This window comes from Podarcis gaigeae (genome assembly GCF_964106915.1).
Source record: "Podarcis gaigeae genome assembly, chromosome: 3".
Taxonomy (NCBI): domain Eukaryota; kingdom Metazoa; phylum Chordata; class Lepidosauria; order Squamata; family Lacertidae; genus Podarcis; species Podarcis gaigeae.
Genome location: NC_139680.1, coordinates 47,223,348 through 47,247,161, shown reverse-complemented (window position 1 = coordinate 47,247,161; position 23,814 = coordinate 47,223,348). Strand labels below are relative to the sequence as shown.

General features: G+C 39.0%; 1 protein-coding gene across 1 annotated transcript in view; it reads left to right on the top strand.

Moving 5' to 3' along the window:
- The window catches only part of ASCC3 (activating signal cointegrator 1 complex subunit 3), a 214,471-nt gene that overhangs the window by 113,495 nt on the left and 77,162 nt on the right, over window positions 1-23,814 (top strand). The window contains exons 15-24 of the mRNA XM_083731023.1: window positions 2,357-2,548; window positions 2,881-3,105; window positions 12,348-12,467; window positions 15,045-15,209; window positions 16,375-16,461; window positions 18,195-18,371; window positions 19,421-19,646; window positions 20,046-20,200; window positions 20,769-20,867; window positions 21,470-21,638. Of these exons, the coding sequence (XP_083587149.1) occupies window positions 2,357-2,548; window positions 2,881-3,105; window positions 12,348-12,467; window positions 15,045-15,209; window positions 16,375-16,461; window positions 18,195-18,371; window positions 19,421-19,646; window positions 20,046-20,200; window positions 20,769-20,867; window positions 21,470-21,638 (1,615 nt within the window). The remainder of the gene's footprint in view (window positions 1-2,356; window positions 2,549-2,880; window positions 3,106-12,347; window positions 12,468-15,044; window positions 15,210-16,374; window positions 16,462-18,194; window positions 18,372-19,420; window positions 19,647-20,045; window positions 20,201-20,768; window positions 20,868-21,469; window positions 21,639-23,814) is intronic.

The following is a 23,814-nucleotide window of genomic DNA, read 5'->3' as shown; positions in this document are numbered from 1 at the left end:
TGTTTCTTACACCAACCATGCCCTTTTTTCTTTTCCCTGCCTGAAATTTCTATGGCCTGAGGAGATACTTAAGTTGGCAGCTTAGGATGTGTATGTTGGTAGACTTCCTCAGAAGGTGAGCTTTAGTGTCAGAACTTTGTGACAGATTTTTATTATAGTAATTTTGTATAATCTCCTGGTTTTCATAAGGTTGAACAAACATAATCAGAAATGTCTTTAATTGTGATTTAATCTTAAGGTTATACACAATAATAGTGAAAGCCCAGTGAGATTATTGCACTGTGGACAACATTAAATCAAGGTTGCTAAATAGGCATTGTTCAAACTGCTGGAGGATGAGTTTCCTTTGAAAGAACTCTGAAATATGTAGGTTGGGACTTGGTTACCAACCATTGAATTTATTTTATTGATTGATTGATTGATTGATTGATTGATTGATTGATTGAATTTATATTCCTCCCTATACTCAGAGGTCTTTTCAGAATGTGTTTTGTTGGTTAGATTGTGTGCATTTAGGAGGCGGAACAATTTGGAGCATGTTCTTATCTTTGTTACCACTGAAGCAAAGTCCACTTTAGCAGTCTTTCCAGTTTTATGTTTTTTAATGGAAATCCTGAGAGAGCACCCTTGAAATCTCAATTTCTTCTTCTTTGCCTTCAAATGTAATTTGTAGTCCTGCATCCATACTTTACAAGCTACTGAAAAGGAAGTGAGGAATTGAGCCCAGGCTGTAAATTGAACGTAATGTTTGCTTGGCTATGTTAAGGTCTTCAGCAGAAATCCCTTTCTAATGTGCCTTTGAAATCTGGAGACATGAAATGTTTGTTCTGGAAAATGGGCTTCCTCTTACTGCCCACAACCTCAGGAAAGGAAGGAGTTTTGTGTCCTAGTAATATATCAGTTCTTCAGAAGTTAACCATGAAGCATTCTTGAAGATGAACTACATCATTTGGTAACTGAAATTTATTCAGTATCTGAAGAGAACCCAATCTTTTGGAAGGCAAATAATACAATTTTGTTTTGGGATGCTATGTCCGTTCCTCTGTTCCAAAACATGCATCAACTGAAATATGCAGATGTGCATATTTAGAAACCTATTAACTGCCTCTCTACACTGCGTATTTTACTTGTGCTGCTCAAGGAAGACCCGAGAATGCCCCTTTGAGCATACACGGGCAATTCTGTAGAAGAATTGCAAATTCTCAGTTTCTGGCCCACAAATATGAGCTCATTTCCACAAGGATGTTATGAAATCCCAATATTCTTTGTAAAACCTTCAATTTGCGCAGGATTTTGCTGTCTGAGACATAAGTCAGGCCTCTGAATCAGAATGATCTTGTAAGAGTTACTTCCATTAACTTGATTTGGTTTATTATTTTGTCTGTGGGCACACAACATGGTTTACAGGATTAAAATTAAAGTCACAGGGTGATAGCCAATGTTTGTCAGAGTAGACCCGTTGAAATCAAATCCACTGATTTCAGTAAATCGGCTCTGAGTTTGACTTTATTATTTATGGATGACATCCAACTTTCCTAGCTTACTAGGAATGAAGGTATATAACAAGTCTGACCTAAAATGAGCCACTCCAGCAGCACTAACATCATACAAATATTAAGAAGTAAATTAAGTGAGTCTCAAAATGTGTATTTGGATTGCGAGGGTGGAATTCTTTGCGGAGCGGTCTGCAGTAGAAAACATCCAGTTGCCCTGTGACTTGGCTTAAACAGTGCTTTACTGTCTCTTACACCATTTGGCCTTCATGGCCTGTACTGTTTAGGGAATGGGACGCGGGTGGCGCTCTGGTCTAAACCACTGAGCCTCTTGGGCTGGCCAGTCAGAAGGTCAGTGGTTCAAATCCACATGATGGGGCGAACTCCCTTTGCTCTGTCCCAGCTTCTGCCAATCTAGCAGTTCAAAAGTGCACCAGTGCAAGTAGATCAATAGGTACCACTGTGGCAGGAAGGAAAACAGCATTTCCGTGCACTCTGACTTCTGTCATGGTGTTCTGTTGCACCAGAAGTGGTTTAGTCATGTTGGCCACATGACCTGGAAAGCTGTCTGTGGAGAAACGCCGGCTCCCTCGGCCTGAAAGCGAGGATGAGCACCGCAACCCCATGGTCACCTTTGACTGGACTTAACCATTCAGGGGCCCTTTACCTTTTACCTTACTGTTTAGGGATGCAGAACTAACAGTATGATATCCATTTCCAGTAACAGCAACAACAAACCACTAATGTGATTAGAAGAGCATTTATTTGCATCCTATCTGTGGTTGTTGGAAGCAATTTTGTATGGATTGCCAGGATTATTGTATTTTAATGTAAATATTATTTTTTCACTTGTCCATGAAAAGGTTCAAAGATCCAGAAACAAGCAAATGCGTGAAATGTTTCCTGATGGATTCAGTATTCATCATGCAGGAATGCTGCGGCAAGACAGAAGTTTGGTGGAAAACTTGTTTTCTCGTGGATATATAAAAGTCTTGGTTTGTACAGCTACATTAGCTTGGGGTGTCAATCTTCCTGCTCATGCTGTCATTATTAAGGTAAGAGCATATCCTCTCTCCTTATCATCCATTAAAAATCTATAAAGTGTCATATATTTACCATTGTTTGCAAAAGGAAGGGTAGGTTTGTGGGGGTAAGGTATGCTGCTAATTATCTAGTAATGTTGGAGGGGGGGTTGCTTGAAAAAGCTGTCTATCCCCTTTGGGAATCTAGTTGGATAGTAAAGATTTAAATATATCACAGATTATGGAAGGATTAGTTTAAGTACATTCCTGAAATCCTTCTGTATTTGCCTAATTTTGGTCTTCAGCTCATCTGGATTAGACTCATGTGTGTTTATGTTAATTTTTATTAACTTTTCGTCAACCAGGGAACACAGATCTATGCTGCAAAAAGAGGCTCCTTTGTTGACCTTGGAATTTTAGATGTCATGCAGATATTTGGTCGAGCTGGACGACCTCAGTTTGACAAATTTGGAGAAGGCGTCATTATTACAACACATGACAAACTCAGCCATTACCTGACCCTGCTTACTCAGCAGAATCCAATTGAGAGCCAGTTTCTTGAAAGTCTGGCAGACAACTTGAATGCAGAGGTACGTTTTCTTAAGCGATTCTGCGTAGCTAATACATACGACCCTTTTGAAACCAATATGAATAAAATGTGAGAAAATTCAGTACTGTTTATATTCCTAAATTATACAGCTTCACTAAATAGTTTCCGGGGTTTGCGTAATGACACTGGGTAACATATTTTGCAAATGTAGCAGTATTCTAAATAAAGAATACTGAATTGTTTTTTTTTAATGTGGTTAGCCATTTTTATGAATAAGACCAAGTCTGGTTTAACAGCTCTCAAGCACTTTTAAAAGCTGCTCAACACATCAGAAGATTTAATGGCTCTTCTTACTGCAACATGTTGTGTGTAAGAGGTTGGCCCAAAAAAGGAGATAATTACATATTACCAGAAGGGATTATACTTTTCCTGATTATTCTCCTTGTACAGTACAAACCTTTCTCAAGTGGATTTCAGTCTGCACACGCAAATGTAAAAACAAAAAAAGTGAGTTGTGTGAAGTTTGATGGGTCGTGAGGAAAGACTAGGGGATAGGCCAATTCATTTTCCAAGCTCCACATTAAACTGTGCTCCTTTTAGGATTCTGACACATACCTTTCTGTCAAGCTATAAGAGCCAGAAAAGGGAGGATCAGCACAAGTGTGGACTTCTATGCTTCTTGGGCTACTGCAGAGGGCTTCCTTCCCATAGTCTCCTAGACTATGAGAATGCTGTGAGTCGTGTGTCTTGGGTCAAGAAGAAGTAGTTAATATTAGAAGCTGTAGTAGCAGTCTTCTAATTTGCCAGGATTATGTTGGCATAGTGTGCAGATTCATAAAGGCACCCATCACAGTGCTGTTGATTCAGATCTGAAACAATTGTGGGTGAGAACAAATGCATTTTTTTTAAAAAAAGAAAAGGATAAAGGCCATCAGTCTGCTAGTCATGATTATTATATAATACCTCCAGGATCAGAGGAAGCATGACACTTAATACCCATCTCTTGGGAGCAACAGAAGGAGATGGGTATTGTCCTCATGCCCTGCTTGTGGACCTCCCAGGGTCATCTGTTGGCCACAAAATGAGTGCTGGAGTAGATAGACCTTTGACCTGAACCAACAGGGCATTTATTATGTTTACATCTCTTTGAAAAATTTAGCAAGCTGGTATTACCTTGTATGATAGATACACCAATTGTCCTCTGAGATGTGTTATTATTTATTAGATTTCTATACCACCCTTCGGGGATTCGGGTGGCGCTGTGGGTTAAACCACAGAGCCTAGGACTTGCCGATCAGAAGGTCGGCGGTTTGAATCTCCGTGACAGGGTGAGCTCCCGTTCCTCAGTCCCTGCTCCTGCCAACCTAGCAGTTCGAAAGCACATCAAAGTGCAAGAAGATAAATAGGTACCGCTCCGGCGGGAAGATAAACGGCGTGTCCGTGCGCTGCTCTGGTTCGCCAGAAGTGGCTTAGTCATGCTGGCCACATGACCCGGAAGCTGTACGCCGGCTCCCTCAACCAATAAAGCAAGATGAGCGCCGCAACCCCAGAGTCGGTCACGACTGGACCTAATGGCCAGGGGTCCCTTTACCTTTACTTTTATACCACCCTTCATCTGAGGATCACAGGATGGTTTACAATACAAAAACACAAAATACATATAACAGTAACAATCAAAAGCAATCACCGCCGCCACCTGACACATGGTTTAAATGCCATAGATTTTTTAATTAGCCAAAGGCCTGGGAGAAGACAAATGTTTGCCTGATCCCCAGATGTAGTCACTCTCCTATTTCCTCCCCCTACCCCCAATCTTCCAGTAAAATTGCATATTCTTGAGGCAACAATAGAGACAAGCAAGTGAAGGACTGCTCTGCTGGTCCTGACCTTTGTTTTGCTCTCTATTTTGACAATGGGCATGCATGGACTGCCTCGTACTGTTTTGAACATTGACCACAGGAGGCAATCTAGCTTCCATATCAGAAAAAAAGCAGAAAGAAAGTTAGAACACTCATTTTTCTTTGGCCACCCCAAAATGCAATTTCGTTTTCGTAAAAGTTTAATTATGCTTTAAAAGATCTAGTGCACAGTAAGCATAAAATTAATCTTCAATGGTCAGGAACTGTGCCAGTTTCCGACAACTGAGGGTCAATGTTGAAGTGTGTTAATGATTTCTAATAAACTTATGTTAGTGAAAATAGCAATGCATCTCAGCTGGTGTAACTGAAAATGCTGAAAAGCAAAAGTGTGAAGCACTGACAGGGCCATGAAACCATCATTTTTTATGTACTCTGGAACACTGGACATGACTTTTCCTGCTGACATGACAAGCCAGGAAAGATCGGTACTTGCTTGATTACAGAAAATCAATTGTAAGTCAGGCCAATTACAAAAGTCTTTCGTTTCTCTTGATTGTAACTCAGTCATTTATCTCTTTCAGTTCAGATGATCTTATAAATATCTTCCATTCTTGCTTAACTAGCTTTTGCTATAATCAGAGGGAAAGGGCTTTGGAGTCATCAGGAGAAATCCTAATAAATTTACCAGCGTTTCTGTTTAACGGTGCTTGAAAAAGCAAAAGTAACACAGAGAGCAATTAGTACCACCTGCTTCTCTATGTTCAATTCTGTTGAAATTACACAAAAAGATGTTGCATCCATTCTCTTCCTGTTGGAATACCCTGCACTTCCCCGAAAGCTACTGGGAAGTAATAATATAATAATATATATAATAATAATTTATTATTTATACCCATCTGGCTGGAAGCCTCCAGAATGGTATTTAATGTGGCTGTGGGGGTTGCCACAGTTGGAACAATGGCATATGTCAGTGGACATCAGAAATCCTGTGTGTTCGTGTGTGTGCGTGTGCGTGTGTGTGTGTGTGTGTAAGTGTGTAACTGCCTTCCACTTGCACTAAGCTGGGTTTAAGGCCATGCTTCAGTGGCTCATAATTAAAACTGCTGCATTCTTATCAGTCCCAGTGGGAAGACACTTGGTTGTTAAAGGCCAATTTAGGGTTAAAACAAGGAAAGGCTTTCAAAATAAGATGGGCAAGACGGACATGCAACACAGTGTTGTAATGTGGAATGTTCTAAGGTGTTGGGTCTTCTGGATAGAATCCAGAAGGGACCTCCAACTAAATGGAAACACCAGATTTTCCCTTTGTATCTACTTTTGATAGAGTATTTTAGAGATAGTTATCTGACCAAACTCTCACCAGTTTCCATAAGAAATGCCTTTACTGAACTGCGTTTCCTAGTTAAGCCCGCTGCAGTCTTAGATGGCTGCTACAGGAAGGTCCCACACGCAGACAGGCATTGTATTTGTGGTCAACCTCAGGTGGAAGACAACACTTGTTATCAGGTAGCCTGCTTCTTATAGAGAGACCCAAAAGATCGTTTTGTGAAACCTTTGTTCACAAAATAAGCAGGTACGCCCCAGCAGAAATCGTTTGTTTTCTTTTGAGTGATAAGAATCGTTTTTTAACACACACACAGTGCCCACCCCTATGCACTGTTTAAAAAAAACAAACCAGGAAAAATGAGTTAGATAAAATCACTGTAAATTGTTGTGGTGATTTAGGAATTTAATCAGAAATCAAGATGGATTTGAGATTGTTGGTATCTCTGGTAAGGTCTCTCTCTTACATCATGGCTGGTGGCTCACATTAGGGATTTTGACTGCAAAAGCAACGGCATGCACAGCCTGAAAACTAGAAATAGAACAATGAGAACCTGCAACAAAATGTTGACCCTTCTGGAGTACTCCTGTTTGTTTACTCCAGCCAGCCAGCCATACCCTCCTCCACAATACTCCATTCTGTCTTCCCTCCCACTCGATTTTATAACCCCTCCCTGGAATAGTCAGTCGGCCTTCCATGGCTGCTAAGCATGCTCAGTTCTTAACATGTGGTTTCTCATAGTGTATTTTTTCTAAATATGTTTTTTAGTTCTGCATACCTTGGAATTCCCCAGAGCCTTCTGGCACCGTGTGTGTGTGTGTGGTGCCATTTTGACTCCATAAGCAACATCACTCAAAAATAAGATTCTTTAGTAGAGTAAGCTGTTTATAGGTGTTATGGATTATACTAATGATACATGTTATTAAAAGACCAAGCAAAAGCTGCTATTCTCTGTTTGATATGCTCATACATTTCCAATACTTAGCTTGGAAAAGTGAGTCTTCAAACCGAAAAACACGCCCCCAGCACCTCACTTTAGAGAAGCCTCTCAATCTTTGGCCTTGGCACCTAAGCTCTGCAAGGGAATCTGGTGGATTGTGAGCTGCTGGGTGCTCTAAGGGAGAGAGGTGGGGAACCGTTTGCAGCCTGAGGGGCACATTCCCTGCTGGGCAGCCTTGTGGGGGCACGTGCCAGTGTTAGAGTGTACATTTTATAAGTAGGCTAGTTTGTATGCATGCTCACATACAAGTCTCTGACCTTTATGCAGGCAAGCAAAAGGCATCATCAGAGTTCAAGGACAGGGCTGATGAGGGGCATGACCCAGAGAGAGGGTGTGTGGCTAGGGAGGCAATGGGTGGGGAGGGTATTCCAAGGTGGGACATGAGAGAACCTTGCCTTGGCTTCATATAAATAGCCTGCTGCGGTACAGTAGTGCAACACCTGGCATCCTTAAACATATTCTGAAAAGTGAGGGGAAGTATCAGTATGCACAGTGCTCAGGATTGATGCCAAGATGTATGTAACATGGTCTGTAACATGATGGGGTAATATATATAGAAAGAGAAAGGGGAGTGGAACAGGCCTCTGGAAGTATCTGAAATAGTGCTTTTGTTAAGGACTTAAAATACTATGAAGCATGTCTCCCACTGTTGAGTATGGCAACTAAGTTCAGAAATGTTGCTTTAAAAATAACAAGTAAATTGAAGGTTGCTCAGGCAGGACATAAAATATTGGGGTGGGAGGGTGTTGTGGCAAATAGGTGGCCATTCAGAATATAGTAGCAGTTCCAAAACAAGCAAACTGGCATGACTATGCTATTGAAGCACTTGACAAAAGAATTCATGCTGTGCCAGTTCAAAGGCAAATGTTCTATTTCCCCCCTTGCAAATGTTGATTTAATTATAGTGTTCAATACTTCAGCTACCCAGTAACTTTTGTGCAGGGATATAGTTCATTAAAAGTGTTTTACATCTTTCTGTGTAGATCTTCCTTTCATTACAGTGTCCTCTACGCTTATCTTGGACAAGGTCATTTGTAATGATGTACATTTACTGATGATCTGCACAAGTATGGTTGGTTTGAGAGGGAAAAGGGCATGGAAACAAAACTAATCCACATTACAATCTCTCGGATCGTTTGTATGATTTTTTTAAAATAATAGAATTATAAACGTAATAAATGAATAATTATTTTCTCTAGGGACAGCATTCCTAGTGATTTTAACTGATTATAGTCTATGTTTCTGAAAATGAGCTAATCTATGTGTACAGTTTTTAATGGCAGTTGGACATAGCAGTTGTTTTGTTATCTCCTCTGGCATATGTTGGTTCTAACAGAGCTCTGCGCCTGCCTTCTTTTCTTGTAAATAACAGGGAACAGTTACTTCTTTGCCTGCCTACCTACAAACAAAATCAATTCAGCTTTGCAAAGAGAAAAAACAAAGCAGAATTATACCTTCTACTTTGGTTTTTCTCATCAAACAGGCAATACAATGCTTTTTTGCTTTTTTTAGGAGTCAAGTTTCTGGAGAAAATAAACCAACAAAACTGTTATGTTAAAATGTTATTTGTTATGTAGTTACGAATCATCCACAGAAATCAAAAGCATTTCCAAGCCCTGTCTTAGAACTCATTTTCTTGTGGGTGGGGTGGCGATGTTGAGTGTCAAAATTTGCATGTTTGCCAAGCTACCAAACACATGCGCAAAATGAAGTGTTTCTCTCTGTGTCCAAGTCCTGTATACCAACACCTCCGAAAGGATTTTTTTTAAGGTTCTGCCATAGGGCACAGCTCAGAGATATCTTCCAAGATTTGGGGAGAGGGGAAGCTGTACTTTTATGGCAATGCCTATGGCAGCTTTCATACTTGGAACTGGAGTCTAGGGAGAGCCCCTCTTTTCTACATATCCATCTATCTATTTACTATATTTTTATGCCACTTCAGACAATTGTTCTGTCCCAAAGCCGTTCTCATGAGTTTTCAAAAAGAGGAAAGGAACAGGCCCAGGCTTACAAACAAAGAGAACAAGACACATAAGGGGCAGAATGTGGAGAGGAAAGGTTGAGATCAGTTCTTCTTCAAGGTCAAAACAAAGTCGGAACAGATTGTTGTAAACCACTCTTGAGCCTTTTTGGCCAAAGGCCAAACGCCTAGAGTATATGGTGAACTACAGCCATTTAAATCCAATTTCCTTTCTGCTGGTCTTCCTTGGGTACCAGTTGGTGGTCCTTGTTCTCTTGGCCAATGGATGGAACCCGAGTGTTGCTTTCCTCCCTCCCACCCCTTCTGCAGCTCGAGGGCAATTGGACATTGGAGCAGAGTGTTCCTTTGGCAAGGTGTCAGGAAGCAAACTCCTGTAATTGTCCATTCCTTGGCCAATGGAAAGGGGCAGATTTGTGTCCCCCTTGCCATTATGTTCTTCCTGAGAAGTGGGGGTGCAGCTGGCCCTCCTCTGCCCCCCGTGGTGCATGGATTCCTGACTGATGGCAGAGGTCAGAATGTGCCTGCTGAGGAAATAGATTGGAGAGTACAGTATGCAAAGAGATTTTGCCTAAGTGGCAGCTCATGTCTGGAACCTGCCCTAGGTGTGATCATGCAAGGATAATGGGTTTCTTCTCCCTTGTATCCCGGGAGTTCTGGGGCTTCCAAGGTCTGTGTGTCCACAGTTCCCTGGGGCCTTTGCACATGACCCGAACAAAAAAAGATAGATGATACTTTCAGTATATTTTTCTGTGCCCCCTTGAAATGGGAGGTGTTTAAAAAGCAGCAGTGACACAAAATAGATGGTTTCAGCTCAGCTTTCCTTTTTCTCTATAAAAAGAAAAGCCGACAGGGCACTGAAGAGGACACAAGGTGGCAGCAAATCTTCAAAAGTAGTTTATGTTCTGCAGCACCATCTGTGTTCAATAAGGGCTATAATAATAACATTAAAGAGTTTAACATCTTCATGGCTGCAGTCTTTAATCCATTCGTTCTGTAGTAGCCCTGTTGATGTTTAACGAGTGCAATTCCACAGTGAGGATTTTTTTTAGGGCTATTTTGCATATTTGCCTGTTTGCTATCTATTTTTAAAAGCAGCATTTTGGTTCAGAGGGGTAAATTTTTGCAAGGCCAATATCGCTATCATAGCAGGGCAGGGGGAGAACATGTTGAGAAGGAGCACATTGTTACCTTTTCTGAAAGGAGTGTTATAGTTTCAGTAGTCCAAAACTTCACATTTCCAGGAGCAATAATGATGTTGTGTAATAGGATGAAATGCCTTCACTCCTCTTTCAAAATAGAACAAGCAAGTACTTCACTGAATCATGGGCAGAAATCAAATGCATACATTAGTTTAGGTAACAAATTGTGTGATATGCCTGTGGCTTAGTACCTTTTTTCCTCTCGTTTGGATGGAGATGCACTCATTTAGTGTAAATCTGCATTTTTAACCTTTATGCGGCCCCATCTAGATATCAAAATAACCTTTATTTGACTTTAAATGTCCATGATAGCAGAGAGATACAATTTGGCTCAAACAAAATCTGGTGCTATTAATGCAGTTGGAGAATTTTGTATTAAAGATACTTTAAACAGCTTCATGTCATCCTGACACAGGTTGTTGGGCTCGGTTAGGAGAAGGCTTTGTTTATGATAAGATAGAAGCTTGGGGTGTTAGAACGAATGGAAATGTTTTATAGGATAATTTTGGAGAGGGGAATTGGATTACGATGGTTAGACTCTTGGGAAATGAGTTGGTAGTACTTATTTTCAAGTAAATGTGCTTTGTTGGGGATACAAGGTTTTCCATTATAAATTCACTTGCTCGGAACTAGTTTCCATATAAATCAGTGAGGCTAATTTCTAAGTGAATATCAATGAAAGTGTGGAATTTCAGAATTTATTTTATGAACTTTTTTTTTACAGTGATTCCATATAATCTAGTGCTTTGGAATTGGCCAAGTAAATGGGTGTAGTTTTGGTGCTGGTTTTTACTTAGCACTTAATATAGTTTGATGACATTGTGTGCATTTACGGCCTATCTATACGTCTCAATCACATTTCAGCATTTGTGTTGTATGAGTCAGCTTGCAGAGTCCATATTACAATATATTTTAGCTATATGGGGTGACAGGACATTGTCTTATCGTGGTAGTTTCCATTCTGCCATTGCCCTTTTAAAAACAGCCTCTTTAGCTAGATGTGCAGTTCAAGAGAAATGATATAGCTGTAAAATAATTGAAATGTATTTTTTTAAAGAAAATTGTACACAAATTCTGTGGCATCACTTCAGTGTTTGTGTGTGTATCTGTTAACCTTGACATGCATTCCCACTTAAATACATATGACTAAATAGAAGAGTGTTCCCCACTTGGAATTGTACAAAAATGTTAACGCCCAAAATGATGATGGGATGCAGTAGGATCCAAAGTTTCATTTGAAAGGTATCATTTAGTGAGTAGAACTCTGCTCCCATGAATTGAAGCTCCTACTGTTTATGGAATGGAACTTCTAAACCCAGACCAATATACAGAAGGCAAGATTATAACCTCCCATATTGTACCAGTGAGTTTTCCAGCTTCCTTTAGCACATTTGCATGATGGGAGGCCATAGAGGGAAATGAGAATCAGAAGAAATTGCCTTCTCTCTTCTGTTCATGAATTTCTCCACGAAAGTAAAAAGCCTTCTCTGAGTGAAGGATAAAAACTGGATGCAACTCAATATTCTGTTGATGCCCAGGACACTTGAGCAAACATTTTCCATAAAGCATCACAGTAATGTTGAAATGCATAATCTGGTTTTCCAAGTGTACTGCGTTCTAAGTTTGTTAGAATATGACACTCCTACTATGAAAGAACTGATACTGTGGAGAAACTTTCTATCAGGGCCTCTGATTTCAAGAAAAAGCCATAGGATGGAAATACTTCAAAAAAATAAATAGTGAAATAAATCTTGGTACATCTTTTTTTATTTTTATTTTTTAAATGAAGCCCCTTAATTTGCCAGCTTGGGAATATTTCATTATAATTCCTCATTTCCTGCTCATAGAATTTATGGTTGCCTTTATATCAATTTCGGCTCTTAACATGTAAATTTAATTTTATTTCTTCCTACTTGCAGATTGCTCTCGGAACAGTGACAAATGTCGAGGAAGCAGTAAAGTGGATAAGTTACACTTACCTTTATGTACGGATGAGAGCAAACCCATTAGTATATGGCATCAGTCACAAGGCTTATCAGGTAGAAAATGCATGAAAAAACTAACCTGCTTTCTGGTTCCATAATCCTTTCCTGATGGGAGATTAAATATTTGCCAGTGCTGCTTTTCCTGACGTCAGCAACTCCTCTAAGTGCTTTAAAACATGGAAAATACTCCATTGAACAAAATGTAAAAAGGAAAGCAACTTGAATTATTTTTCCTGAGTCATCCTGATAGATAAAGTTTTGAACACTCAGGCAGAACACACAGAATACAGTCAACTGAGCACACAGCGTATGTGAAGGTGGCCTATTCAGACCTGGTTTCGTACAGCAATCTCTCTCAGTATTTCGGTGCTAAATATAAGCTTTGCAAACTAAATGTGAAAATGTTCACGTGAACCCCCTTGTGCATTCATGAATGCATGAGCAGTTGTGGGTAAGCAATCGCTGATGCCCCTTCACATCCACACATTCATTGTTATGAGAAAAGGGTTCAATGTGACCCTTCTGCAGCTACCAGGATGTGTGGTTGCCAGGCACACCAGCAGTTGGATAACCCCTAGCTCTTTCAGTTCAACACTCAGAATCTGAGAGTGAGTGCTGGTATAGTGGTTAAGAGAATAAACCCTGAATATGCAAGCCTGTTGAATGAACTCAGTAGGTAATCTTATGATCAGCACCGCTACTCAGTGCTGGATTTACATATAAGCTAAATAAGCTATAGCTTAGGGCCCCACTCTTTTGGGGGCCCCCAAAAAATTTAAAGGGGGAAAAACTGGATGTACATTTCCAAAATATAAGATAAAAAACGTGGGTGGTGCTGTGGTCTAAACCACTGAGCCTCTTGGGCTTGCAGATCAGAAGGTCAGCGGTTCGAATCCCCGCGACAGGGTGAGCTCCCGTTGTTCAGTCCCAGCTCCTGCCAACCTAGCAGTTCGAAAGCACGCCAGTGGAAGTAGATAAATAGGTACCACTCCAGCAGAAAGGTAAACGGCGCTTCCATGCGCTGCTCTGGTTTCGTCAGGAGCAGCTTAGTCATGCTGGCCACATGACCCGGAAAATTCTGCGAACAAACGTCAGCTCCCTCAGCCTGTAAAGTGAGATGAGCAACCCCAGAGTCGTCTGCGACTGGATTTAACTGTCAGGGGTGCTTTACCTTTTTTGTTAATAAACATCTTCTTAATTGTATTTCAGTTCAACAATTACTTTGATAAAATACATATTTTGATACCTATTAGGTCCATAAATTACCAAACAGCATATATTCAACACAAAAAACTGACAATTTGTTGTTGACAAAGGACAGCTAGACATATAAAGGGCTCCATTACTTTCAGTAGCTTAGGGCCTCATCAAACCTAAATCCAGCCCTGCCGCTACTCATAGAAGGATAGTAATAATTTGTCGACCTTGGTTACAAAAAGATAATTGGTGGCATCCCACATTGCTTGAGAAAACTTCTCCTTGTTCAGTAGGACAAAGTGATGATGATAGCTATTTGGTATAATCCTTTTCCGATAAAAAAATACCCATTTTTCTTGGAAGAGAATTGCAACATCATAGCTACAAGCAGTGACTGGATAGTTTGTCAAATATAATTTTTTGTCACACAAGATATCATTTGACCACACTTAGGTCAAAGCTAGGCCTTTTCTCCTTTTTATGGCTGATAATTTATTCTTTACTTTCACATTCTAATGAGACTTACAGCTTACAAATGCTGAAAAGGCAGGTGTTTGTCTTTGCTGCTGTATGTAGACTGCTCAGGCTCAAATATAAAATTCTAAGAAAATTTCTTAAATCTGCCTTTAGTACCTGGTGTTTGCTTAAATTGTTCCTATAACATTAAATAAAATCCAATTCCCTCTACTCATCTTGAATATATTTGAATACTTGAATATATTTGAATTCTGAAATGACCCTCTTTAACACAGAATATTCTCATAGGGAGATAATAGGACTTTTAGGAGCCCAAGCTGGAAAAAAGGGAGAATTCAATACAGTGAATCTTTGCCTGTCTTCATATGTACTACAGGGTAAAAAGAGACTTCTTATTCTTTATATAGTTAAGGGATTTAGAACTTCATGCTAACATTCAGTTGTTGTTTGTAGTAACTTCTTCCTACTGCAGCCAGTGGTTACACTGAATTAAAACTTTGCTCATCTCTGAGTCCAAAACAAATTGGTCCCAGCCCTACTGTTTCAAAGGGATGGGTTTCATCTTAGAGGGGAAGCTTGATTTTGTGAGTGCAATTTTAGGAATAGCGAAGCAAAAATTAGTTCCTCTTCCCCTTGCATTTCATATGTTAAGCAAATATTCTTCAAACCATTAATATATCTGGCTATTACTTAGTATAACAACAGCTACAATAAATTCTTCGAAAATATGCCACCTTTTGTTATTACTATCCATAATAAGGTTATTTGTCAAGTTATGTATACCGACACATCCCAAACTTATTAAGCATTTCAGTTCTAAATATTCTAGATAAATTGAACAGAGTCAAATGAAATCAATAAAATTGTACTATGTATGCATATCCATATATTAATCTGAAACTAAAAGTGGGAGGACAGGCAACAGATAAATATATATAATGCTTTACTATATTTCAGATGGATCCAGGCTTAGAGAAGCACAGAGAGCAGCTAGTGATTGAAGTTGGCCGAAAGTTGGACAAAGCTCGGATGATTCGTTTTGAAGAGAGAACTGGATTTTTTTCTTCTACAGATCTAGGCAGAATTGCCAGCCACTACTACATTAAATATAATACAATTGAGGTACCCATGCTATTTCTCTGCATACTTTCTCATATTTTGAAATAATGCCACGAAGATCTGTTTAACAGCATCTTCATCTTAGATTTGTAATAAAATAAATAGCTACAATTCTGTGCTTGCTTATGTGCTTTTAAATCCAAGTTCTGGAGGGGTGAGGGGACTTGATCTGGTGTAACATTATCGTTTGCATTATCTTATTCTATAAGGGAGGGTTCAGAGAAAACTACTAGTAAGGTAGGATTGACTCTGTGGAAAACACCATTTTATTCAACATGTTGGAAATGTGTATGTTCTGAAGACATTTCAGTAGTTAGAGTGTTGCAGAACTCGGGATTGTAAAGAGGCAGTGATTTCTATCCTGTTATGTGTTGGTCACAAGGAGCATGGTTTCCACTAAAACCTTGATTATTTGTCTCATGATCCACAATGGCTGGAACTAATGTAATTAATCGTGTAATTAATTTCAATGCATTTCAGTGGAAAGGAAACATTGAAACCAATGCATAAAATCACAATTATTTACATATTATTTGCAGTCTAAAAATATATATAGTGAATACTGTTTGTATGATTTTGTTAATGACCTTGGACAGACATTTGAATTGTGGCAATTTCAGCTCCCATTTCCATTTCTGACATAATTCTCCAACACCCTATGAAGAACATTTGTGTATGTGTTTGCAGAAGTGATATGAACTTCTGAAAAGTGTTAGCATTTGTTGCTCCATATTTGAAAGACTTACTGTGAGGATCTTAATTGAAAGATGTTGCATCTTTGAACATACAGTCCCATTTAGGTTATTTAAAATCAAATTATTGATGTCCTCATATTTGGACTCAGTCACATTTTAGTATGCACTACCTTAAACTTTCAGTTTTTAAAAAATGGATACACCATTGGCACCTTGATGACTTGACTTTTTAGAAGAATCTTGCCCTGTGTATAGCAAGCTCCTTTAACCAAATTCGAGCTAATGTTTAAATTGCACAATGTGAAACTAGTATATATGCTTCCTGTGTTCAAAACTCCACATCACTTTTCAAAATAAAAAAAGGTTTCGTTTGAGCGGCGATGTTGCCAATAAGTTCTCCATCTCTACCACTTTGTGTCTAGATTGGCACTATTGATAAATATTCTCAAAGGCGAACCTCTCTTTTTTTGCAGACTTTCAATGAACTGTTTGATGCTCATAAAACAGAAGGTGACATTCTTGCTATAGTGTCTAAAGCAGAGGAATTTGAACAGATCAAGGTAAGAACACATCACCTTTTTTTTAAAGGCTTCTTTTCTACACATGGAAAGTGGTGTGTGTGTGTGTGTGTGTGTTACTGGATACAGGAACGTCTTCATTTACTGCTATATAATGACAGCTCCATGCATCTCTCTGTCTCCCATGCACAGTGTTGCACCTGTCAGTTTGGTGAATGCTAAAGCCCACACTAACAGGGGCTTCTTCAGTACAGCTGGCCGGATATACATGATTTAGGCCAGAATCTTATTTTCTAACTAGAGTACATTTTCTAATCCCGGACAACATTCAGTGATGTCTACCTCCCTTGCACAACTGGAAATCCAGTGCAACAAGACTTCCAGTTGCTGTTCTCTCCTCTGTAGCCCTTTTCCATGCTTCCAGAATTTGTTCTCAGGGTTTCCCAACTATCTAGAGCAGATTTTGAATGTGTGCAGAGAGCTGCTGGGGGGCGGGGGAGAAAGAATGGAGAAACCATGTTACGCAAGCAGATGCCTGCTCATGCTACATCTGATCTCACCCCCAGTTTTTAATTCATGGAATTCACTTTAAAGTGAATAGTCTTAATGAGGAATGCAACCCAGAGGGCTGTGAGTGTTCTGTTCTGGCAGCTCTTCAAGAAACAGGGAAGAGGTTGAGTGTACTTTATAAAGAAATCCTTTCAAGATGAGTTGGAGTTTTACTGGCTAGCATTGTGTTAGAGAATAGTCACTTTCTTTTGCAAAATTAAGAATTTTAAAAAATCAAATCACTGCAATCTCCCAAAGTCTGCTTTGAATCTGGATGCAAATGTTCCTAAACGTTAGGAAGAAAGGCAAAACTGACGTTGTGATGAGAGTTTAGGTGCCGCTTCAAGTTTATTGAAACCTCCGCCACTTCATTCATTCAAAAGCTGTGCCAGTGAAGGAAAGGATTTGATGTTAACAAACTGTAGTTTGGTAGTTAAGAGCGTGGGGTCTTCTTGAAGTGACATAATTGGGGGATGATTGAGAAATCCTGCAAATGGTTCAAGTGACATCTGTGACTTTTCTGCTCTGCTTTCATGTTGAATGAGCTGGTCAGGGCTTAAGGGAAACGGCCTCTGTATGGTTCCCTGCAGGTGCCAAACATTTACCCTCTTTAAATAAGTTTTAGACTAATAGACTTTCAGCAAATCAAAGAATATGTAAATGTATGCTCTGTTTTGCAAGTATGAGTGAAAATTTGAAATACTATGCATTATTCAAACTGTAGATATGAATATTTCTTTACTTGCATTCAGACTTAATCTTATTAACAGTGAAAACCTTAATACCATGAATCATAGTACTTCAGAGTTTTGAGCTAAGAACATAATATGCCACATGCAAACTATATGATTTTAATGAATGCATTTAATGTTAATTCAGGTTGGCCCTAATCCAGAAGGACAGAGGTCATACTCTGGTCAAATAAAAAGGGAAATCTCATCAGGTTGAGGATGGTACGGTCAGAAGACTTAATTTTTGAGGCATATCACATTTTTATGTGTCAATGGCAACCTTAATAAAAGGTGATACATAATGAAATGCAATTGTGTCATTATTAAGATAGTTTCAATTAAGTTTTATTAAGTACAGTGCTGGGAGACTTGTTTTTCAGAAACTGTAGACTGTTTAAAAACACATTTATTGAGAGATAATTGGCATTTAATTTTCATGTGGAAGATTTAACAAGTTGCACCAGTCTTTTCAAAGTCTATTAATTTGTGTTTCAGGTGAGAGAAGAAGAAATAGAAGAGCTTGAAGCCTTGCTGGGTGATTTCTGTGAACTTCCCGCTCCTGGTGGTGTAGAGAACAGTTACGGGAAAATAAATATCCTTCTGCAAACATATGTTAGCCGAGGAGAGATGGACAGCTTTTCCCTTATTTCTGATTCTGCTTATGTTGCACAGGTATGAATGTGTGCATGTATCCCATGAATACTTACCCCAGAAACACAGAAAACTAGAGGCCCCATGTGTTGAAGCCCATACATATTTGACATGAGATTTGGATTTGAAAAACTAATCGTTTTGTGTGTATGTGTCTCAACCTATATGTAATGCATATATATATAGCTTATTGCCCACAGAGGATTCTTTTCACAGTTACATTGTTTGTTGAGGAGCTCTGTGCATCTGCCGTGAAGCTCTGAAATATTGCACAGGACAATGGAAATGTTCTCTTATTTTAGAAAATCTGTTGACCTAACCATTGTCACCCAAGAAAGAAGGGTCAGACTTAGAATATACCCAGTGCTCACTTCTGTGTTTGGTCATTGTAAGGCAAGACTTATCATGGTAGATTATCATGGCTTTCAGAAAGCCTATCCTCTAGGGTTTCAAAAAACTTTGGTTGAAAATTCTTTCTGTATTTTCTTCACAAACTTTGTGCTCTTTGTTGACTAAAAGCTTTTCTATTCAAAGCATTTGCATATCCAAGGTGATGTTCAACCACAAGAAACAAATAAATAACATACAATATGATAGCATAGATAAGAAGATAAAGCAGCAGTTTTTTTAAAAATTAATTTCTCAGCAAATGACTTATGAAACTAAGTCGCTTTCAGCTTGTTGTTGGAAACTGTAAAGTGAAGCTGCCAGCTGCCGCTTCAAGAGAAAATTACATAATATGGAAACTACAATGGAGAAAGACTTTCCTGAACATCCATGTTGGGGCATCATCCCTTCAGAAAGTTCTGTGTGCCCCCAAGGGAAGGCAGAATTAAGTGGCCAGGCCTGGAAGTTTGTGCTGTCAGCTCCTGAAGTTGGAATGAGAATATTTTGTGCCATTTGTTTGTTTTAATAGTTTAAATTGTAGTCTACACTGGGTTTTTGGCCGAAATAAATATGAGCAATTAATGTCATCCATAGTTGCACCATTCCGTTTGAAACATATGTGTATTGTAATAGATAAGGAATAGACATAACAATACAATTTATCACCTGCTTGTACCCTACAGAATGCAGCACGTATTGTCCGAGCTCTTTTTGAAGTGGCTCTTCGAAAACGCTGGCCTGCGATGACATACCGGCTACTAAACCTTAGCAAAGTAATTGACAAGCGATTGTGGGGTTGGGTCAGCCCTCTGCGTCAATTCTCAGTCCTGCCACCGTCAGTCCTTTCCAAATTGGAGCAAAAGAATCTCACAATTGATAAGTTGAAGGACATGAGGAAAGATGAAATCGGTAAGATACAGGAAAAAGCTAAGTCAGTGTGTCTTGACTTAATTTGAACTCTATTTCTGTCTTTACTGTTTTGCTTGCATTTCAATCCTACCCTTATCCTGAGGCCTTTGTGGTATTAATTTTAGACTACTGAAAATACTTCTCTATAATAAAGGCTCACAACCTAAATTTATATTGACTTGCTTGCACATTGCTTTGATATTAGAAACATACTAATCCTCCTGCTACTGAGTCCCATGTAGCTGAAATGCGACCTGATGACATGGACAAGGTCTTGGGCCAAGCAATATTTAAAAGTTGGCCCAGAGAGAGATTGTGTGATTGCCTCCTTTCCTCACCACTTCCCTTAGACTTCTGGTAAAATGCAGATTTGTTTCAAGTTTTATATTTACTTTGCAGGTCACATGCTTCATCATGTGAATATTGGCTTAAAGGTCAAACAGTGTGTCCATCAAATTCCCTCCATTACAATGGAAGCAACCATCCAGCCAATTACACGCACTGTGCTGAGAGTTAGGTTGAACATCACTTCAGATTTCAAATGGAGCGATCAGGTAAAGATGCCTAAAACGTAAAGCCTAGAGAATTTGCTAAGTGACTTGGAATCCTCTGGGTTTAACTCAACACACAACCAGTGAGCATGATTTTTTTTAAAGTAACTTTTCCTTGCCTATACTTCAGATGATATTGACGTATGGTATATGATACTTGTATTTTGCTTCACTAAGATCAGAAGCATATTGGTTGTGAAGCTATGCCTTTAAATTGGCATCCATCACACTGAATGTTACCAACCACATGGGTAAATTTTAAGCAATCCCATGAATCCAGGGAAACTGCAAAGCATAGCTTTTTGCAAGAAGCCTACTAAGAAAAAAATCTGTTGGTCCCACACATTCTTGCATGGGGACATGCATAGGAGATAGGAGTCTTTCCTTTCCAGACTAAATAGGTTCAAATATGCCTTGCTGATGTTAGGCACAGTGGTATTCTGAGACATTTTACCAACACTTTTTTCATCAGTCGAAATAATGCACCTGCCAGTTTACTTTAATGTGCAGATTGAAAGTCTTAACAGAGCTAGAATATTTTTAATGAGTGTGGATTTTCTTTGTCAACTAGGTACATGGAACAGGTGGAGAGCCCTGGTGGATTTGGGTGGAAGATCCTACCAATGATCATATTTACCATTCAGAATATTTCATTATTCAAAAAAAGCAGGTAAATGTATCCAACACAGCAGTTCAAAGCACATACCACGTAAAGTGGTGGGATAGACTTCCATAAACATCAGTTTAATATAAATGTTGTAATACAATTTTATTAGGTATCCAGTATCTGTCTGAATTTTGTTTTCAGATTCACATGCTAAAATTGGCTTTCTGTGTGATCATTCACTGGCATCACTTTAAAAATAAAATCTAATAAAGGATTTGCCTTTCTGGTGTGTCTGAAAGAACAATTACTTGCAGATGAAAAATCAAATATGTGACGCTACCTTCTATTACAGATGTCAATACAGATTATTACTAGCTACAGTTCCATCAAAAGAAATCACTTAATAAGCAGGAGCCCAATCCCATTGTGTTAAGCCATTTAGTACAGAATCTGTCTCTAAAGCCCAAAGAACCAAAAGAGAGGAATTGCTTCTCTTCTGTTTTACTGTGTGTTTTATGAATATAAACAGATGCAATAAGCTCGGTTGCTTATGTGTATTTCATTTTTTGCATTTACATGAAAATACAGAGCAACATAATTTTTGTCATCTGGAGAGTGATTATTGTAGTATATGTGTGTATTTTTTACATTTATTTTTACCATAGGTCATTGCAAAAGAGACTCAGCTGTTGGTATTCACAATTCCCATTTTTGAACCACTACCATCCCAGTACTATATCCGGGCTGTATCTGATAGATGGTTAGGAGCTGAGGCTGTCTGTATCATCAATTTTCAACATCTGATTCTACCAGAAAGACATCCACCTCATACAGGTAACAAAGGAGAGCAGCATTCCTGCACAATCATAGGTCATTTTGATTTCTAAGGCTATCGTTCGTCCTAAAATGATAATATGCATCATTGTTTATGTTTTTTCCTTCCTCACTTGTTGCTAATTTAGATTATTAATACTTTGCAACAGTGAAATCTATTAGCTAATCTTCAATGAATCTTTGGAACTTCTCTCTTAGCTGCAGCAAATTGACTTATGCTTTACAACATTTTTCTCTAATTGTCTCTCAGTGGAATTTTCAGTATTTTGTGCCATTAGGAAAAATATATTTTGTCCTTAAAAGAGAGGGATAATATTTTCTCTTCACTATACTATTTGTTTTATCTAGGAACTAATACAGGGCACTACTTTCACATTATTTTATTCATTCCCCACATTTATTAGTCACAAAATCAAAAACAGGTGGCACATGCATTTGTTTGCTGCTTCTAGGTTTACCAGAGAGATATAACATCAGTGTGCCTATTATTGTATAGACTTCTTTTGTCATCATCCCTGTTTAAAATCCAGTATACTTAGTGCATTCAGAATGTACATGTCTGGAGCTGACAGCTCCCTGTTTTTGCATGTATAAATTCATACGTGCATAGGATGTGTTTAGCCATTGTTGTGCTGTACCTAAGCTGTCTGGCTAAACGTGTACCCTATTTATCTAATTGACTGATCAATGAGTGCTATTCAGAAGAAACAAAAAGATATTTACACATCAGCAGATAGGGGACCTCCAGGATTTATGGTAATTGACTGCCATTCCCATCTGGTTCCTCTGAAACAATGAAGTGTACAAAGGTCCTGCTAGACAAAGATCAAGAAAAGGCCTTTTCTCCCTCTGACAGATCCCAAGAAATCACAGCATTAGCAGGGAATGATGAAAGAGTTCTGAAATATCTATGAAAAGTATGTTGTGAATATTAAGTCCTGCAGCTTCAGCAGATTTTATGGCTCTCCATCCATACCTTACTGTGAAGCATCCTAAAAGAGGCACTGAGATCTTGAGCCAAACGTAACTTCAAAGAAAGCATCTGTGTAACAGAATCGATGCAAGTCCTGACTAATTTAATAGAAGTCCAATCCAGTCTTGTTATATACATATCAGAGCTTCAGCTCTCCACAGCTCATAATTGTTTAGCAATCAGATACTTCCAGAATGTTCTATATAATCCTGTTGCTTTCTCTTGAATTTCTCGTTGCATTTTTAAAATATAATTGGGATATGGTCTATCCTGATCAACCAAGCAAATATTCTGTGGTGATTTGTCATTTCTTTACTATGGCAATAAAGCAGGCTTCCTCAACCTCGGCCCTCCAGATGTTTTGAGACTACAATTCCCATCATCCCCGACCACTGGTCCTGCTAACTAGGGAACATAGGAATTGTAGGCCAAAAACATCTGGAGGGCCGAGGTTGAGGAAGCCTGCAATAAGGTTAACAAACTGCCTTTGCTCAGACTAATGTTGTGGTCTCAGCTTCACCTCTGCTTGTCCATAGAGTGGGCCCATTCTTTTGAAATGTTGTTTTTCCCCACTAGATATTAAGAAACGTCTGTTTATTTTGCTTTGTTGTAAAGAAATGCAGTTTCCCCGTAACACCAAAACATCAATCCTCTGCCACACGCCTTGCCATGTAGAACAACTTTGAGATTATCATAATTCAGACCTGCACATGTGAATAGATTTTTAGAGGTCCAAATATGGGAGATCTGCCATTGTCCTATTTGTATCATTTTTAGGCATAGGACATAACGGCCATGTTCAGACATGAAGTTAACTATGGTTTAGCATTAAGTGAGTTTTGGGCTTCTACATCGCCTCTCCTCCGGTGGAGTCATGAGCAAGACATGGAAAAATTGGGAGAACATTGTAGGGGAACCCATTGGAGCAAGCTCCCTCCACTCAGTTTTGGTCAGTTCCCCCATTGTAGCCCCTAATAACACAGCCCCCCCCAAAAAAAAACCTATATTGAGAGGGATTTGAGGGGTGCATGGGATTGTAAGGAGAAAAAGAAGTGAAGTAAGTTATGTGAGCTGCCTTCCATTCATGCAAGTACTGAGTTCTGTGCTTTTGTACTATTAAATCCAATTATACATCACAGTTTCTTTTTTCTTCTTCTGAATCCCCCCCCCCCAATCCCAGCTGTATTTTAAGACTTTTCTCTT